Here is a 19,937-nt window from a genome sequence, read left to right as displayed (position 1 = left end):
ATTTCTGTGAAATCTCTAAACAAAGGATACCAGTCAAGGCAGCAACTGTGTGCTTTATAAGAGAGGAAAATATGGTGAGTGGCTTTTTAATACCTTCCAAGCAAGGATGGACAATTGTGAAGTCGCCAGTGCACCATCTCTCGACTTAGGTGATCTTAGTGGCAGCTTTGACAAGGTATAAAGTGGCTGTGTGAAGGGTGCTGCTTGTGGCGTTGATCTGTGAAACGTGTCATGTGTCACATTCAAGTCAGCACTGGGTGCACCAGGGTAGTGTAACTGTGACTTGTTGTGGGCAGGTTGCAAAATCTCACAAGGCTATCGGTGCACACTTCAAACAGAGATCTCTTTCAGATATATGGGACAGTGTTTTGACAGTTAAAAATATGTTACAGAAATACCCAATTGCAAGCTTCACCTGCTGTCTATTGCCTCTCTGGTGGTTGTTATCTAAAAAAAACAAAAACAAAAATGCAGATATGATAGAGGTGCTTTTACTGCACTGATTAAGTCAGACCAGTTGGTTTACCATGTGAGAAACCTCCAAATAGATTTTTTTTTTTTAAAAAAGGTCATAACATTTTTTTTTACCTTGGTGTCCAATCTCATCTTACAAAACTTTCTTTTTCCACCGTTACTCTACCTGCTCAAACTTGTATTCTGTCATCTTGCATCTGAGAAACACAATTATTATATGACATCATTGCATAAAAAAACCCATGTCCTGTTTTGTTTTTTTTCTAAATGAGGAAGCGTGGGGTTTCTATGATTATTACATGATTTTTTCATCAGATAAGTCAATGCAAAATCTCAAAGGAGGGCTAGTTGACTGCCTACATTTACCACCAATGCTACATATTTGTCCAGTGCAAGACTCTTCCAGACTGACCAGTAGTGGCCAGTCAATATCTCCTGGCTCAATAAAAAGGAATGAACAGGTTTAAAGATCACAAAATTGTAAAGAAATCATCAAAGTCTTTGCACCTTGAGATTAAAAATATGACTTGATGCTGTTCTACACCGAGGAATAGCATCATGAATGAAAGCCAAATTATGTCACCATGTTACAGCTTAAGGTAAATCACCTTAACAAATGTGTAATGTGAGGAATTAAATTGGATAGGCATGCAAGATAGTGAATGTCACTTGGACCCTCCTTTTCCTCACGAAAATAGCTGAACAATACAACAGTGAAGCGATGTGTGTCTCTGCTTCACACCACTTTCTCAAAGCCAAGTGGACAGAGGAATTTTCTAATTCATCGGTTGTCATGGTGACTCTTAAAAAGGGAAAAAAATGTGACAATTAAACAGTAAAGCACCCTTTAATTATCCCGCTTTCCCTTCCTTCCCTCAGCTTCTTCACCTGATCATATCAAATCCCGAACATTTCTAAAGGACTTTGCCTCCACAGATACTGCCGATCTCCTTTCAGCATATTAACTTCTATTTTCCGGCACACCATCCTGATTTAGCAAGTTATCCCTCTTATCAGCAGCGCTCTCCCTTTTCTGTCCTTTCCAGCCTTTATTTCAGCTCCGATCCAGTCATCTCTTTATATCCGTCACCATAACAACCACAAATGTTCTGACAGATTTGCTGGCACTGCAGTAAGAGGTGAAGCCTCAAAGAGAGAGAGAGAAAGAGAGAGGGAGAGAGAGAGAGAGAGCCACCCATCCGCCCACCCAAAAACCTTGCACCAATAAATGTACACTATGTTCCCAGATCATGTGAGATGCTTGATTTTCCAATACAACCTTGCAATCCTCTCCTGACTCATACATTCATCTTTGTGTGTTTTGCACCGCGGCCAGACCTGCAAGTCCAGATTGCACTGTAGGACTTATGAATCTGACATCGTTACCACGGACAAACGGGCCTGTAGGCTACTGTACAGATAAAAAATATTGTTCTAAAAGGTTATCAATCATTGCAATTCATCTACATTTCAGTGGTTATCTTCAGACTTACAGACGAGTCTATTGTTGGTCCAAGATACAATATAAAAACATATAAACAAGTAACAAGTACATGGTGTTAAAATGGCACCTTTTCCCCACTGGTGAAGTAACAGGCTTGGAGCTACTTTAAGTTTAGTGTGTTGTGCTGAATGAAACTACAAGGGGAAACATGTGGTACAGTAGCTCTTTAACTAATGTGTAGTGGTCTGATCCAGTCTGAGTTGTGGTTATGTCCACAGCCCCACAGGAGCCATGCCTTCTTTAGTGGCCAGCGGAGGCAGCAGGTTCTCCTCACACAGGAACCTCAGGGGGAAGTGGACCAGCAGCCCGCGGACGGCCTTCAGCTCCTCCGCCGCCTGCTCGGGGTCCGTGTCGCAGAGGCGCTCCTTGCTGGAGTACTCCTTCAGGTCTCGCATGTTGTGGACAGAGTTGTAGGGCAGACACCTGAAGACCTGTATCACAACAGGATGAAGGAGAGAAGAAAACTAAGACTTCTAATGTCAGGAATAAAAAGGCCCACAGATGATGATTAATGACACAATTTTATACCTTGTCGTAAATGGTGGCATTTAGTTTAGCAGATGCAGTCCAGACGAGGAAGAAGAATTCATCACAGATTGGATCATCAACATTGATACTGGGGTCTGAAGGAGCTCCAACAAGAACACTGGTGAGGGAAAAGAAACAGCAACTGAAGTAAGAGGACCAAGCGGTAATGTATCGTCTTCTGATGTAGGCTATTGACATTTGATACGATGGAAAGATAAATCGTAAACAGTAGCCTACTAAGATCTACTGCAGTGATTCCCAACCTTTTTTGGCTCGTGACCCCGTTTTGACATTCACAAATTTCTGGCAAAACCTGCGATCATGTGCAGTCATGTGATCGCAGGTTTTGTCAATCAAGATGCACCAGCTCAGATATTTGTATATGCTGCATTTTATTTGATCGATTTATATATTATATTTTTAATCATAATTTTAAAAAGAATAATAACTAGTTAAAAAAAATATATATATCAGTAATTTTTTTTCAATTAGACATTTCTGGCAACCCCAAGGTTGAAATACACTGATCTACTGTATCATATGTCACATCTAGAGGTAGTAATCGTCCATGGTCATACACACTGGGGGTCATTGTACTGACCTGAAACACTCTTTGCGCAGAGCGAGTGTGAGGGGTCCTGCCTGGTACTCTTCCCCTCCCATGATGGATGGGACCCTCTCTTCATCTTCCACAAACACTGCCAGCTCACTGTCTCTATTGCCCAGCATGCTGCGGTCGTTGATGTTGGCTGACCCTGGAACAGCAGTGCAGAACACAAGCTTTAACTGTCTGTTTTTCATTTCCTATCAACACATTATGTAAGTGTCAGAATGAAAAGAAATTATGATATTGTCATTGTCATTGCATTCCTCTGAATGAGCGCTGCTTTTCCGGTTTTCCCTCATTCAGTTGTTTGTAATGTGCATTTTTATTGCTCGGATATGCATTTGAAATTGAGTGTGGGGGATTATATTTTATGTTATGTGAAATCTGGTCTGTTGTGAATTAAGAAGAACTGAAAGCTGACAAATTACAGTATGGAGTATGAAGAAGAAATTCAAGTTGAGATTTAGGTGTTTTCATTTGAATTTTATAGTTTCACATCATTCAGTTTGTAGTGTTAGGGGATTTCAGTCTTGCAGCAGTTTTGATGAACAAACACAGCTTTTATTTGCTAATTTGGTGACAAACACATGGATGCCTCACATTAAAGACCACGCCGTGTTTTGATAATTGAATGTTTTTAATGTGAATGAATGTTTGGTTTGAATTAGCAGTAACTTAACACATCTCCAGTGCAGTGTTATGGGAGTAAACAGCATGAGTGAGCACTGTTTCCAGGGAATTCCCCATGACTGGGCAATTTAAATCCAGACCGTAGCTACCACAAAGGGTGAGACCATATATAGATAATATGGATACTTCACATATAAAGTGTGTAGTTAAATTGAATGATATCTGGCAAAGAAAAGGATGATTAAAAAACAAGGGGTTTAACTTGATAAAAACCTGAAGGTTAAAAACCTTAAAGGCAACTGAAACAATTAAATTAATATCTAAATAAAATCCTTAAAGCAGATATCAGTGGAATGTTTTTGTTAATATAAGTCCTAAATAGTCCTATTTTCCGTCAGCAATCACTTACATGAAGTATTTCAGCCTAAACACGAGTCTCTCCGTCACTCTGCTCTGCTGTAACCCGAGGAGAAAATTTTCCTTGTGGGATACAAGTGTTATCCAATGAGGAGAGAGAACGGCATGAAGGGCTGTGTGTGCAGCCAAGGGATGCGCGTGAATGTGGTGACGTAGCACGAGGACCAATTGATGCCTGACAAGGGCGGGGGCTGCCAACTCATGGTGCGTTCAAAGAAACTCGTACTTTGTGTTTTTCCTTCCTGTGAAGTCATACCAGTTCGATCTGGTACGAGTTCACGGGTCGGAAGTTACGAGTGGGCGTTATAGGGAACTTTCACAGACAACAGGATGGTAAAAACACGAGCTACGGGTTACCTGGAACGCTACCAAGTCGTAGTTGTGACTTGAAGCTGTAACTTACGGTTTCAAAAGCCTGCCTTGAACGCAGCATTAGCCGAAACGGCCGTGAAGCTGATATCTGCTTTAATATTTGTGAAGCTTTAAAGTACATTGTTTCTTGTTACTTTATCTTGCTGTTCTCTGGCCAGTGTGCTTTAGTACATCCTACTAAATGATCTTATACTTTGTATCCTTCATATTATTCAGTCTTGTAATTAAATATCCATATACTTGTTTATGTGCACATTTTTATTTTACCACAGTTGTATTTGTACTTTAGTGTCATGACATCTTTCAGAAATGACAGACATATTGATTTGGTCACACTATTGCTTCATAGTTATGGTAGACAATGAAATACAGCTCAGTCATGACTCAAAGTGAAAATTATCTCTGTGTCTTTAAGTGAGTGACTCACCTATGATGTAGCAGCGATCATCAGCAATGAGGGTCTTGCTGTGAACATAGATTAGCTCTGTGACAAGTGACTGGGAGAGCTGCGAATGTGTCCTCAGGCCACAGAGTGTGATGTACTCCGTCCACTTGTCCTCAACTGGGAAACAAAACAAAGTGACATAATTCAAGAGAGGTGATATAAAGACACAGTGAAGATGTATGGAAAAAAAAAAAACTCATGTAGACATATGGACTGTTTAAGTTATGTGAAAAGAATGATGAAGGATTAAAACAGAGACTAGTGAGCAGATACCTAGTACCAGTAGCTTCAGTTTAAAGGAGCAATGTGAGGGGAAAGAAAGAGAGCCATGTTAGAGAGGAAACAGGTGGCACTTTGTGATGGGAGGTGGATTTTTGAATTGAAGTGACAGCAGGAAAGTGTGACCGTAGACTCACGTTCAGTAAGCCTTGACAGGATGGAGTGTTCCCCTCGGCACATGGTCCTAAGAAGAAATTGCATTAAAATTAACAAAATACAGAATGATAATCTAACAATAAATCATGACAGATAATAAAACAGTAGTTTGCATTTACGAAAATCATGGAAAGCTGATACCTGTTAATTAAAGGAATGCGTGATTTGCGTTATAATGCCTATATCCTCTTATTTTGTGTTTAGATGAACAGCGTACACATCACAGTTAGAGTACACTAACTAAAGCTTAATCAGTCAAGTTCAATAAATCCTTCCTCATGAGGATTCATTATTTTCATCCCATTTTTAATCATAAATAAGATAAATCCACATCACTATTTGGAAATGTCCTATAAAAGTCTCACCTGTAAGTGAAGTGCAGAATAGCTTGGATGGCGTTTCCACCACCTGCACTGATGTCTCCCTCAAACCCAGGAAGCAGAGGAATCACCACAAACACTCTGTACTTCTTCTGCTCTCTGCAGAAAGACACAGTGTTAATGTACATTTTATACAAAGAGCGAAAACACTGAAAGCGACTCTTTGCTGCACTTGGTTTGACATGTCGTAATCCGCCTTCAGCACAAAAGCTGCTTTGTAACTTCCAAGGTTAAAAGAATGTGTGGATGTGTAGCACTGCACTACATGAATCTGACTCGTTCACTCCAAACAGACCTGTGTGCGCGCAGGATTCGCTTCACAATCGCATCACCGATCCCGTTGTAGACGGTCTTCCCATCGGCACAGCTGATGAAGAACTGGTTCTGCAGGCAGAGAGAAGGCAGATGGTGGCTTGGTATGAGCCGAGGGCTAAAACAGGCAGGTAGCTGGCAAGGAAGGGGGTGAGTTATGACTGCATTCAGGCCCATAAAATTAGACTCACACTGGCCACAGAGTCTCTTAGTGATGTCAAATTAATGTGTCAAATGGTATGTAAGTAAGCATCACAGACAGAAAATTACATGAACGAAACAAATGCTCTGCAGCTTTCAATCATGCAGAAATATACACACACACACAAACACATAAAGGCACAGACATATTACATATTACAGATATTTTTGTGTGCATACTGTATAGCCACCACATCCCTGCATTACCTCAATGTAGATGTAGTGTTCGCTGTTCTCGATGGTGTGGACGTAGGCGTTCAGGATTGAGCTCTCACAGGTTCCAGTTGACCAACGATCAGCAGAGCGCAGCACCTCAAGAAATGATATGTAAAAACTAAAACACTCTGTCTTTGGACACACTGTGTAAAACTCATGTTTTCAGAATACTTCTTAGAAAAGGGTTTTCATATTTGCTTCTTAACTTTGTGTCTTCCGATAAAATGAAACATCCATGTTCAAACCTTCAGTTGATTTTCTGCAAGTGAAAACTGAAACAGCTCTATTCATCTCTCTATTGTTTGCGGTGCACTGAACTTGAGCTTTTTGCATTTATCTCTGCTCAGAGATGGTTCGTTTGGGAAATGCGGCTCCAACAAAACACTCACACAAAAATGAAATGGACCTGTTGCGGCCCTGACACATGGCCCCTGAAACCTGAGTATACTGTAGGAGCAACAATAGCTGATTGAACAGATGGGGCATAGAAGGTAGCAAGGGTTAAGGTTACAGGCCACCGCCCTCAACACAGTAAGAAAATACATAGAGGAATACTTACATAGAGATACACTATTTTACATTAAGTGTTGCCTATAGCTTTATTATTAGCTATAATGTCAGGTCAGTGTTTGTCTGACTGATAAAAACATCTTAGAAAGTTGCTTCATGTAACATCTCAAGTATAATCTTGATATTTGATCAAATCAAAGACTGAAAGCCTGTGTCTCATGGCAGTTGCGCTGCTAATGCTGGTGTTTCTCCTAATCTGGACCACAATTCCCATGAAGCCTGTTGCAAATGAGATACTTCCACTTGTTCTCCTTCGCTGTCCTTGGCAGGACATTTGTTTTCTCTGGCTTTACTGAGCAGGATAAACATGTTGGAAGTGATTTTGTTCCACGGGCTCTACTCTTGTTCCACCATCTGCCGCTGCAACCAACTCTGAACAGTTTAGCTGCAATTTCAAAGCCAGAACAGCGTCTCTTTGTTGTACTGTAAATAAATCCATCTGATTTCCTGCTGGATCTGACTTTGTGTCACACAATGTACAATGCAGAGTGGGAGCCAGTAGTGGCCTTCAGTCTCTTTGCCATTGGCCTTGTTTGTCTACAGTGATTAGTCATTTCACTCATTTATCTAAATTAATATTGTGATGATCAGCAGCATGGTTTGTTTTGAAAATTGAAGTGAATTTGTTGGCTAATAAGAGGGCTCTTTAAAGATCCCTGGGGAACTTGATGCTTATGTGACACCAGAGTCTCTTCCCTGCGTGTACATTAAGCATTATAACTATATTATAAATACTAATGTAAAGGAGGCAGTGATGATTTTCTATGCAGGGCACTCTGACACTCAGTTTCTGGCTGGCTTCAGTGTGAAGCTTATCTCTGGGAAGCCTGATTTATCTGGAATGCTAAGGTCTCACTGGAGCAGCCTTTGTATTGGAGACTGGAGGCCGAAAAGCACTGCATTACCCAGATAACTGGACCTGGCGCTGTGACAAGTCTGAAGTAGATGTGTTTCTTTTGCACTGCTACACACCAACCTGATTTGTACGTTAATTTATCATCATTTTATAAACAAGATTATGGCAATCCAATAAAATAATGATTCTGTGCCTTGTTCAGGAGGCAAAGCACGAGTTAGAGTCCTTCAGGTTAACCTGCATAAAGTTATGATCTAAGATGTTGATGTTTTTTTTAACAGGTGCTGCACAATCGTTTGATATCATTTGTGGTGACCGTGTTTGCATAAATACCTGCACTTTGGCCTTCGTAGACCCAGGCACGGTGAATGAGAGTGAGTCAGCAGAACACTGAGACTTCGGAAGAAGGTATGGGTAGAAGTCATCCTTGTACTTGCTTTTGAAGATCTAGAAAAAAGGACATCAATGAATGGAAGGCAGTTTTTTGTTCTTTCTGTTTGTCATGTTTCTTCCTGTTCATCTAATCTTATTGAAGAGTTTTATACTACTCACAATCCGAGTCCTATTTTCCTACACCAGTAACATAGTAGAAACTGTGGAAAACTACTATTTGATGATGCTAAAAAAAAAGTTAATATTAACATTTATTTTGTTTGCACTTGTATATTGATTGACTCACTATAAAGCAGATTCCAGAAGAGCACTAAATGCCTCAGCCTCTACTACAATGAGGATGTTTACAATACGGTATTATGCTTTGCTATGAATCAGACCTTGGTGAAGTTCCAGCGCTGGATGAAGTGGCGGGCAACATCCCTGGCAGCTCTGCCATGAATAGCTGCAGACAGATCACGCCACGGCATGCGAGGAACTTGAGTGCGGTCGATGTTATCTGAACAAGAATGAAAAGCAGTCCTTTCAGTTCCCTGTTCAGAGTTTCTCCGTGTGTGTGTGTGTGTGTGTGTGATTCTGGAGGAGATTTGGTTATGTACCTTCAAACGGTTTGTCCAGTTGGACCCAGTCTTTCCTGATAAAGTTGCTGTAGTCTTTCCCAAGCCACCGTTTAGTGTTTCCAGTCAGACCATCTGGGTCCTGCTCCTCTTCCTTTTCTGGTTCTGATGCTTTTGGATCATCAACCACATCCTTGTCCTGGTTAACAGAAAACCTGTTAGCATCTGGAGGGAGTGTGAAAGCCCTTTGGTTCTCCAATAACCATATTGATGGTGATTAGCGAGTGTAAACAAGCTTAAAGGAATAGTTTGTAGTCCAACAACACTTGGACAACTTGTAATATTCCTCCACACTGCTCGTCCGCTGCAATCAAAGTGTCCTGAAGGGATATAGTCCAGAGTTTACTCTGAATGACGTCATTTAGGACATTTTTACAGCCTAAACAGTCCTGTATTCAATTTACCTGGGACGCGCTCTCACGTTCATGTGCGTGAATGTCAGAGTGCAACACAGGACTGTTTAGGCTGTAACAATGTCCTAAATGACATAAACTCTGGACTATATCCCTTCAGGACACTTGGATTGCAGCGGACGAGCAGTAAGGAAGAAGATTACAAGGTTTTTGTGTGGTTTTATGGACCTTTTTGTGTCGGGCGCTATTGACTCTTCTATTGACCCGGGTCTCCAGATGCACTTTGAGGAATAAAAAAACTACTCCGGAGTATTCATCAGCATGAGGGTGAATTTAATTTTTTGGTGAACTATTCCTTTAAAGTCACATCCTTACTCCTGCATCTCCCTTTGGCTCCTCCTCATTCAGACTGATGGAAGTCAAGCCCAGGTCAGTGAGCTGGTACTGGCTGTTATCCCACCTCCCGAACGCCAGGTCTAGCCCCCCGACAAAGGCCACTGTTTGGTCAATGGCCACCATCTTCTCATGGTGCGCCCACAGGAACACCACAGAGGAGACGTGGTCAGGGTGCCGCATTACCTGACGGAGATAAAAGGAGATTTAAATTGAGGTCAAAACATGAGATGGGGCCTCTGGCAATTGTCTAGCCATTCTCTGTGTGTCACATTATGCAGCGAGGCGACAGACAGACCTTGATGTTTGGGTGCATATTCATAAGAGTCCTCTTGCTGTGCTCACTATTGATGCCAAGGGCTAGCTCCACCTCTTTGTAGAGCAGAACACACACTTTGACTCCTTGTTCCTGAAGGAGAAGGTTCAAAAGAGAGGTGAAAAAAACTACGGAAGCAGGTTGTGAAATTTGGAAATTATTTCTATTCTTAAAAAAGAAAAGAAGAGGGGAATCCTTACTGCTTTGCGCTTGAGTATCTCATCCAGGCGCCAGTAGTTATCAGTAGCTGGCCTCTTCAGGAAAACTTCGGGGCTGAGCCTGCCAGAAAATATAACACAATATTTTTCATTATTCACAGTGGAAATGCTCTTCATCTTTAGTTGAAATATTTGAATGGTGAATTGACAAGGAATTTATGGTTTGTTTTTTCAATAATTTCCTGCAGGTGTTGCTGACACTTACCACCAATCTGTGATGAAGATTTCCTCCTTGGCCTGTTCCAGAGCATCAGCCAGGTCGGCAAAGTAGCCGCTTCCATTCACATACCTTCAAACAATAATCAATAGACCAAAGAGTTTAGCAAATAAGGACAAGATTTGGTGACAGAGAGCTGTAAATCTAAGACTGACTCCACATCTGACCATTTAGTGAGCGTATCTTTGCGTGGTGGTGCGAACCCATCAAAGCGTTGCACTTTGAGGTAGTCGGAGGATTCTGCCAGTGTGTTGATTTCATGACTCCACCAATGCGCTTGTCTGTAACTGCTGCATTTGATGATCAGACTCCTGCACAGGAACAAACAAGCAATTTGTGTATTGTAAACACATCATATAACCACATGCTTATACTCTTATCCAGATCGCATAGGCAAAGAGACAAACAGACGTACCGAGTGAAGTTCTCAAAGCAGACACCGTATCTCGTGTCTGTGTGAGCACGGCCTACTTTCACTTTGAACTCGGGATCAAACAGCAACACAAAGTTGATGCTGCCGTTGTCTCGATTCATATACATCAGGAAGGACTCTTTCACCACCAGCCACCGGCGGGACCAGCGGAAACAGAACTGATGATGTCCAGCGCAGTTTAGGCCTTGGATCCGGTGACCTCCCGATCTCTTGAAGATGGGCCCCTCCCTGTTGACAGATGTTGCACAATAAACCTCTGTCCCTTACAAACTTAATCACTTCCCCACTTTCCCTTGTGTCTCTCACAAGATATTTGCTTACAAGCCTTTGGATCCAAGATCGGTGACGAAGGAGAGAGCACCAACAGAGAGGAACTCCAGCTGGAGAAAAACAAGAGACAGTGTTCAGACGCTTCATTACATCCACTTTGTATACAGTACAATACATGTTATGTACTTTTGTGTTTCATGGCTATTACCATGCTGTGATCATTTTTACAGAATGCGTTGTCCAGCAGACCATTCAAGTATTCCTCTAGGTATTTCTGCAAAAGAAAAGTGACAACATTTTGAAATGCAACTTAATGTATAGCAGTCTGAGATTTCGTTCTGTGCAGTAGATCTGCAACAATATATTTCTGACATAAGTTCAATTATTATCATTTTTGTGACAGTAATTGTAAGAACATTACAAATGTGCTTTTTGCACAAAACAAGTAGCCAGTCTTAAACATATACAACTTAATATCTATAGTATTAAGTTGACCAGTATGTAATAATGAACTCCAGCTCCAACCAACAATGCACAAAGATTTACATTCATTCAGTTGGTAGATCATTTTGATACCATTTTGCTTGAGGTCCTTCTGGTCCGTTCAGTCCCATGCAGGCTTGGCATTTCCTCTGACATGTGTCTCAGCTGCTGCCTCTCCTTTGCAAATCTTTGAAATAAATTTGAATATTCAAAACACAGTGAAAATACTGCTCCTCTGTCAATGAAAACATAAAGCAACCCACCACCCTGATTTCAAGAGTGAAATGTTGATTTGCATGATCAAGATAAAAAAGATTGATTCCGCTGACCTTCCCAGAGGCAGCAAGTGAATCATCATCCTGTGTTTGTAAAGGTCTCGATGCAGCTCCTGGAAGTGCTTGTACTTTCTCTTCACCGTCCAGTGGAAGGGGCCGTGTGTTAACCGCACAGTGTACAAGGTGCCTACATGGACCTGGATGGACATTAGCGACATGGAGATCATGAGCATGATTATGTAAATCATGAAAAATCAAAGTCTCAATCAAACAAAAAGAGAGAATAGGATTCTCAATCATTTTGAATTTCAAATCAATTATGAATTTGGATGCTGGGAGAAGAATTAGAGCATGACTGAGACACCCTTACATAACTCAGTTGTTACTAATGCTTGTACATTTTAGTGAGTTGCTTTATTCACATTACAACATGTTTCTCTGGCTCAACAATCATGAATAAACCATTAAACTTCTCGTACTTTTTAATGTAAATACCCATGTGGAAATGCAGCATGAAAATTCAGTGGTGAACGCAGCATGATGCATCATAGCTCTAAAAGTGATTTGATTTCCCGAGCAAAATGTACAGTGGCCGTGAAAGCTCAACACACTGTACCTTGGGGAAGCACATGGAAACACACAAAGCTGCAGTAAATTCATAAAACATCTGTCAAATTGACACATTACTGTAATATAGCATGTTAATGCATTTTGCATGTGTTGTGATTTGCATGTGTTTTTTTTTTTTTGGCAGCACAAGATGCCAAATTGATTAGGATGTTTTCTGGATCTACAGCGTCTTTTTCTATTTGCATGTGTTTACTTAACTCGAAGTACATTGAGCTCTACGGGACCAAAGTTTAAAAAAAAATAAAAACACTCTCCATACAATTTCCAGCTTTCTCTCCATCTGAAAAACAGCAGCTGAGCCTGTTGGCTCAAAGCAGCACGCAGCTCAAAGTTCAAACGCCCACACAGAGGTTCAGCTAAAACACAATCCAGGTACAGCTGACTGTTAAGACTTGAAACAAACTGCTCCTGTGGTTTTACTACTCTCACAGACAAAATGTCATTTTTTGGTAAAGCATGGTCAAGTTTGACTTCAGGGTGATTTCAGCTTTGCTTGAAAATCACATTAAAAACTGATGCAAAAAAATTACTGTGGGTTTGTCATTACTCGGTTTACAGGATTTTTAGAGTAGAAATTGTTTCAAGATGGTCATGAAGGACATGGTGAAGCATAGATAAACGTGCGTACTTTGACTTTCTGTGAATACTACAGTAGTATCCTTTGAACCACCAACAAGAGAGAAAATGTAAAGGATTTTCCATCTAGAGACTGTACCTTTGAGCGAGTAGTGTACTTCTCTGTGTTGTCCACTTTGCATGTAATTGGGACACCGGGTATTAAGTGAGGGACACCCGTCTCCTTTAATTCAGGAAGATGATGAACCACCATGAAGGGACGGCCATCTGTGAGGATTTAGAGGATTTGAACATTTTAGTGAACTTCCTCTGGTGCAGCCATTAAACGTTCTTAACAGGCAGGTTGTGCCTCAGGTTGATCATCTTACCGCTGGTGGACATGAGGCCATCTAACTCATCTGGACTGAGATTGTGGACGTCCTTGGAGAAGCGTCTTCTACCCAGGTTCTGTGCTGTCCCGCTCTGAGCCACTGGCTCGATCACGTCCTCTGTACTGGCCATCACTCAGTAGTTGCAAGTGCCAGCTGCCCTGCTGCACACACAAAGGAAAGGAGAGATTTACATTTACAGAGTTTGTGAACTACTGCTCTCGCCACCATGAGCACACAAAAGATGCACTAAATTAGCATGCACGACAAAACTGCACTTCTTTGTAAACACACCACAGCAGATTGACAGTATTTAATTACTATGAGGTGATTCAGCTCTGCAGTAAAGGCAAACATACAATAGCCTACTATAGCACACTGATACCACAGAGTGCAAGTGGAAGGGTTTGGCTGTATCACGATCACGCATTTTATATTTCTTCACTTTTGTGTATGATAGTGTAGCTACAGTTGAGCAGGTTGTTGTTTGTTTATATGATGTATTTTAAAAGTAGGAAAAAACTGCAGGAATCATTTGAAAGGTACAACTCTGACATTTTACTGTGGGCAAATATATTAGCCAGTAGTGTATGTATAAGTAGCAGAGGAAGCAGCAGTGGCAGTGCATTAACTATAGTGTGTAGCAGTAGCAACAGCAACACTAGTAACAGCAGTTTAGGGGCACTAAAGGCAGTCATGCATTACCAGCATTCCTAGCACCAGCAGTCACTGTCGCTACACAAGAGTCACATAAAACAACACACAACTCTGTGGAGCTGTAGCTTTGTAGGTGTTTGAAGAGGTCGATGAGCTACAGTGAGAAGTTCTGACATTGTAAACAAGAAGTGAATCTAATCCTCAAAGAGGGCAACTCATCCTGCTCACACAGAAGGTGGCGCACACGTAAACTCAGCAGCACTAGTGCCAACGCAAAAACAGAGAGCTGCAGGCATCTAGTGTCATTTATCTGCTGAACGTGTGATCGACGTTGCAAAACACATAGTAGGATGCCACTGCAACAGGGAGAACAGGGTGTGTGTGTGTGTGCCCTTTTGTATGCCGTGTGGGTAGATAGATGTCTTTGTAAGGCCGAGTAGTTTCCTGCATGGGTAATGAGGGAACAGGGAGGGGCGGTGTGTTTCTGTGTTACTGGGTAATACTGCTGATCGTAACTCGCCTCGCTATACCTCTTTTAGACCTGGTTTCAATAAAGTACTTGCCACATTGCATTACCTTTACCTTACCTATCTGCGGGCAAGAGAAACTACAGGAAGAGAAAGTAGGACTGGGAAGCAGGTAAAGGCTGAGGTAGGCTAATGCTGAACACTGGGTGGGAACGTCACCTTCACTGCACTGGCCAAAGACTGTTGGCACGATCTAAATACATGGGGAGTTTCAATGAAAACAAGGAATGTGTAATACACAGTCGTCAGTCATTCTGTGATTATTCAGCACATTAAAATGTCCATGCTATTAAAAGTTTAGCATCTTCTAGATCTAGTTGCAGCTCCCTCTGGTGATCACAGTCTCCTCAGACCTAATAACCGATGTATAGCAACTTCACACAATCATCTCTTAGGTGTGAAAACATCGACAGAGAAACTACAAGGTATTAAAGCAATAAAATGTAACATAACATCAGACCCCCCACCGCAATGCTACACCACAGTCTCTGATGAGATGTGACAGACAAGAGAAGACAAGCTGAGCTGAACCAGCAACTCAGTCTGAGGTCTGACCTGTACTGTCAGAGCTTTGTTATGGGTCACCGCTCTGTGAATATAGGTTGATACTTTATAGCAATATTAAAAGGAATCTAAATCTCGATCTATTCTACATGTCTTTCATTAAAGTATCATCATTAGGGGGTTTTGCTGTGTATGCACAAGTGCTGAAAAACTCATTCTCATGAAAACTGATCCTCACCAGATGTTGCTATTTTGAGTTAGTCATAATAGTTAATGCAATTTCAGATTTGGCATCTGCTCAGAGCAGTTTCTACACTCTCTACAATCCATCCTTTTTCCTTTTGGTTGCTGTTGTTGTTTTCACATATAATCCTTGAGCTTTTATAGACCGATCAGCCTTCTAGCTTAACATCAAACCCTGTCATTTAAGTTCCCATCCAACTGCTTGTTGAGAGAGATGTTGTCAAAACAATGGTTTGCCAAATAAACTCTTTGTCATGCAGAGTTTTTGCCCGTTCTGTCTTGACAGTTAGAGCAGAGCATAAATAATGTGCATCACATTGACTTGCATGAGACTGATTAAAAGAAAAGGGTTGACTTGACAAGACTGTCTGGTTTTTTTTTCCTTGATGGGGTGAAACTGTACCTACTCTTCACTCAGATTTCCTGCTGGTGAAATACTACACCTCACCCACAGAGCCCTCTCCACATCATGAGCCAGGTTGGCCAGAAAGAGGGTGCTGATGAAACCCACATGAGCATCAACATTGTTTGTGAACACTAGAAGTTCTCATCCCACAAACCTATGCCTAATATCTAAAAAAAAAGAAAGAAAGAAAGAAAAAAGGAACACCACCACTGGATCAGTTACCATTAGAGATTTAAAGGTCACGTGTGTTGGACCTGGAGATACCTGACTTATTTAAAACAGCCACCTGGTTGGCACAAGGGAAATGCAGATGGAAACATGCTGTAAGATGGGGACGCTGAGAATTATCATGCAACACAGACTGCACCAGTTTACTCCATCAGGATGATGAAAAAAGTTGCTGTAATCACATGAAAACAGATACAGATATGAGGCCTTAAAGAGCTACTTTTTTTCTCACTGATACTTTGCTGTGATGCTGTTGAGGTGTGGTCAGGGTGTGGCCAGTGCTTCACATGTGAAACAGAGCACCTCCCATGCAACAATGCTATTCATCTTGGTTAAGTTACTCTTTCAAGAACATCTATGACAATGGCAGCATTCCCATGTGTCAAACCAGCACTCAACAGGCTGAAATGTATTAATGCATGTTTCAGTTACCACGAATAGATGTTACAGCACAGCACGTAGTTCACAGAATAAATTGTGTCAGCAGAGTCATATCAGTGCGGTGGTCATGGTCGTTCTTCTCTATCTATTCAGCAAAGTACATGTTGTAAAGTTCCTGCTATAGGGGAAAAGTTGTGGTTTTGATATTTGCATGATCTGCCTTTTGTTTTGAGAGACAATTATGGGACATTTGAAGTCACACTTCACCAAAAATAGCAACAGGCTGTGACACATTCCATCAAAAAAGGACAGGCCCTGATTCTTCGTCATGATTTCCTCCTTTAAATAAAAACAGTAGCGCTGAGTCAACTCTTGCCAGCTCTGCTACACATCTCATTTCCCCCCCCAGAAAAAGCCCAGTAGCCTACCTTGCTGACTGAGTTAACATGTCACCACTTAACTTCTTAACAATTCAACACAGTCTCACAATGGATGTTTGTAAAACTGATTAAAGACTTTCGGCTGTGAAGGAAACACACAGCTTCAGCCTGTGATTTGAGGGCTGATGGGAATCAGGATATGGTGGAGAGCTGCTGCTGCTGCTGCTGCTGCTCCATCAGGTTAGGTTTACATAACATTTCTTTACTCCACAGAGACAACAATACTCTTAACAGTGAAATCCACTCAATATACCGCCAACCACGGATATATGGTAGCCGAGTGCGTGGAGAGAGAAACTGCCGACAGGCTAAGTTTTGTCGTCTCCACCCATTCCCAATGGTTTCCTACAGCGCCGCATTCCACTAACAAGCGACACCTCGGTGTGTAAAAAAAAAAACGCAGCAAATGTCAGCTGATACAAAGTGGCACCGGTGTTAACACTTCATCACACCACCACTTCATACGAGTCTGAGTGGTGACATTTCTGCATCTGGACGGGAATCTGCCGCCACAGCTGCTGCCAGCACGAGAGAGAGAGAGAGGGAGAGGGAGAGAGAGAGAAATGTGCGTCAAAGTTGGGGCCTATAGAAACGTACTTACTTTGACTTTACGCGCAGCCACGGCTCAGCGCACGCAGGTAATCCACACGCGAGGAGGCAACACGGTGAACATACATTCAGGCTACAGGCGCTTTTTCCATCCTATTCAAGCCTGTCTGTGTGTGTGTGAGAGAGAAAGAGGCTCGGTCCGTTTCCCCCCGTAGGTGATGCACTCTTTAGTCCCTCCCATTTGTCCAGCAGGACACAGATGAGGAGGAAAGAAAAGAGCTCACATCGAGAGTTCAGATCAAGTAATGTCTCTGTGATTAGATCAGGGGCTGTGGATACTCTCTTGAGGTGTAGGTTGTTATTCTGGTATGTCAATGAAGTCGTATTTGATTTCCTGTGCAGCTGTGCAGAACAGACACGCATGCGGGGACTGGACCGACGGAGGTTTGTGCTGCTGCAACGTGAGACAGACGGACGGACACGAGGGACAGGACAAGTCATGACTGGGTGCCATTGGGATAAACACACACAGGAATGTGTGGATGGATGGAGGTGGGGGGAGGAAATATCCAACTCTCCTGTGATTTTACTTTTTAACGGCAGACATAGAAAACATTGCGACATTTCCGGTTTGTATTTTCAACGTTAAAGCTGCCAAAACCAAAATCCAGCAAGGATGAGAAACTACACACAAAATCAGACGACACCTGAGGAACTCTTAACATCATGGTGAAGCAGATACACCGGAAGTGCTAGATTTAGATAGTTGGATAATCTTATAGTACACAAGAAATATAAACTTTAATTCTGAAAGACTGCATTCATGTTGAACTGGAAACATTTAGCGCCTGTAATCTGTGTAAGGGTGTGATAAGCAATGCAAACCGGCCTGAATCTGGATAGAGGTTTTTGATTTGCATGACACTTGTATTTCCAGTCACACACCCTTATCTGTAGTACTATACACAAATTATTACATGTAGCCTATTAAGTTTTTTTTTCTTCTTCTCATAACCCAGCCTGAGACGACTAGAACTCAGTCTGCATTATTAACTGCTGCACACAGAAAACACATATGCCTGTGTTTATATTTATGTCATAGGGCCTACTTGTTTCTAATTTTAAATAATTTTATAATGTGCTGGGTTTATCTGAATAGAACTCAGTCTGCTAATCCTCTTTAAATTATGCATGGTCATTTATTATGATATTATTATTTATTATGGATTGGGCTATTCAAATAAACGGACTTATTTTTGAGAGGAAAGTTTGACCAAGCTGGATTGATAAACCAATAATCAGATATAAGTTAAAATTTACAACAACAACAACAACAAAAACTAGACAGAAACTGGGGCATTTACACAATTTCCAGACCTGAATGATGAATAATTAAACACAGTGTGAATGTTGGCCTAGGGGTGGCGCTGCTATTGGGAGATAAGCCCCGAGTGTTTGAGTGTAGTATAGGTTTACACCACACGGTGGCGTTGTGCCATGCTTTAAGAAAATGTCCAATAAGGACTTAATCTTACAGTCACAGTCTATGGTTACAGTTTATTACATTATAACAGTGAGCGCAGTTATTTAGAAATAAATCAAGTTTCACAGTGAGAGAACAAAATGAACCGTATATTTTATAACAATGAACATGCAATACATGAATCATGCCTATACCTGATAAATACATAATACAAAGTTAAATATTCTAAATATATTAAATATTCTCACCATATATCCAAATGCTGTGTGGATGAACCACCTGTACAGAGCACTTTGAATATTTCTCTGAATATCCACTCCAGTAACTTTTAACACAAGTGGAGACAAACACAAAATGATTGATGTTAAAATTAAAATGAGACAGGAAACATCTGTATTTTAATGTGATTTTTAAAACTATGATTTATGAAATTATCAGCTTTTCTGTTACACTGTCTGACATTTTGAGGAGCTGGCTTCATAACTTAAAATCTATCTAGTAAAAAAAACCATGGGGATGCAAATAATGACCCTGTACTGACCTTATGCAGATGTGAAGGAGGCCAGTTCACCCAGTGAGGAGATGAAGCAGGATGATATTAAAGATGTGGAACAGGAGCTGCCTTCAGAAAATCAGCTTGAACGTTACCTCCTGATATCCAGGTCAGATGCATTGATCATCTTGCTGACTGGACAGTTGACGATGACCCACTCACCACTCTCTGAGTTGTGTGTTTCAAGTAGTGGAGTATTGAAAGTGGATTCAAAGTACTCATTTACGTATGCTGGTTTCCCAGTCAACGCACAAACAGCCCTGAAGGGTAGTAAACACACAAAGTATATTTACCCCTGATGCTGCCACAGATAGCCCCTGTGTGAATAGTGATCTCTCTTTTGAGGTGTTTCTGAGGTGTATACAGGCAAATCTGATGTATTAGAGACTACATGTGCAGCTACTGTAAGATTAAAATAGCTTTCCCATTGTTTGTTTGTGTGTGTGTGTGTGTGTGTGTGTGTGTGTGTGTGTGTGT

The 19,937-nt window shown here is 41.4% G+C and overlaps 1 protein-coding gene across 3 annotated transcripts; it reads right to left on the bottom strand.

Moving 5' to 3' along the window:
• Positions 1-440: 440 nt before the first annotated feature.
• On the bottom strand, positions 441-19,694 carry pld2 (phospholipase D2). 3 transcript variants are annotated; one of them, XM_083986705.1, is made up of 24 exons: positions 19,449-19,694; positions 13,490-13,653; positions 13,261-13,388; positions 11,970-12,112; positions 11,734-11,827; positions 11,366-11,431; positions 11,209-11,267; positions 10,870-11,115; positions 10,622-10,765; positions 10,443-10,526; positions 10,220-10,298; positions 10,002-10,112; positions 9,686-9,889; positions 8,940-9,096; positions 8,721-8,839; positions 8,281-8,394; positions 6,513-6,617; positions 6,088-6,176; positions 5,778-5,891; positions 5,394-5,440; positions 4,960-5,094; positions 3,108-3,261; positions 2,507-2,624; positions 441-2,409 (listed from the first exon to the last, which is right to left on the bottom strand). In XM_083986705.1, the coding sequence occupies exons 2-24, from the start codon at positions 13,620-13,622 to the stop codon at positions 2,185-2,187; spliced, it is 2,868 nt and encodes a 955-aa protein (XP_083842831.1). In that variant the 5' UTR covers positions 13,623-13,653; positions 19,449-19,694; the 3' UTR covers positions 441-2,184. The 3 variants fall into 3 exon arrangements, with proteins under 3 accessions (XP_083842831.1, XP_083842830.1, XP_083842829.1); XM_083986704.1 differs by lacking the exon at positions 19,449-19,694 and adding an exon at positions 17,473-17,626; XM_083986703.1 differs by lacking the exon at positions 19,449-19,694 and adding an exon at positions 17,477-17,626.
• Between the last annotated feature and the right edge of the window lie 243 nt (positions 19,695-19,937).

Source organism: Trachurus trachurus, assembly GCF_905171665.1.
Source record: "Trachurus trachurus genome assembly, chromosome: 14".
Taxonomy (NCBI): domain Eukaryota; kingdom Metazoa; phylum Chordata; class Actinopteri; order Carangiformes; family Carangidae; genus Trachurus; species Trachurus trachurus.
The sequence above is the reverse complement of the archived record's forward strand: the minus strand, read 5'-3'. Positions and strand labels throughout refer to the sequence as shown.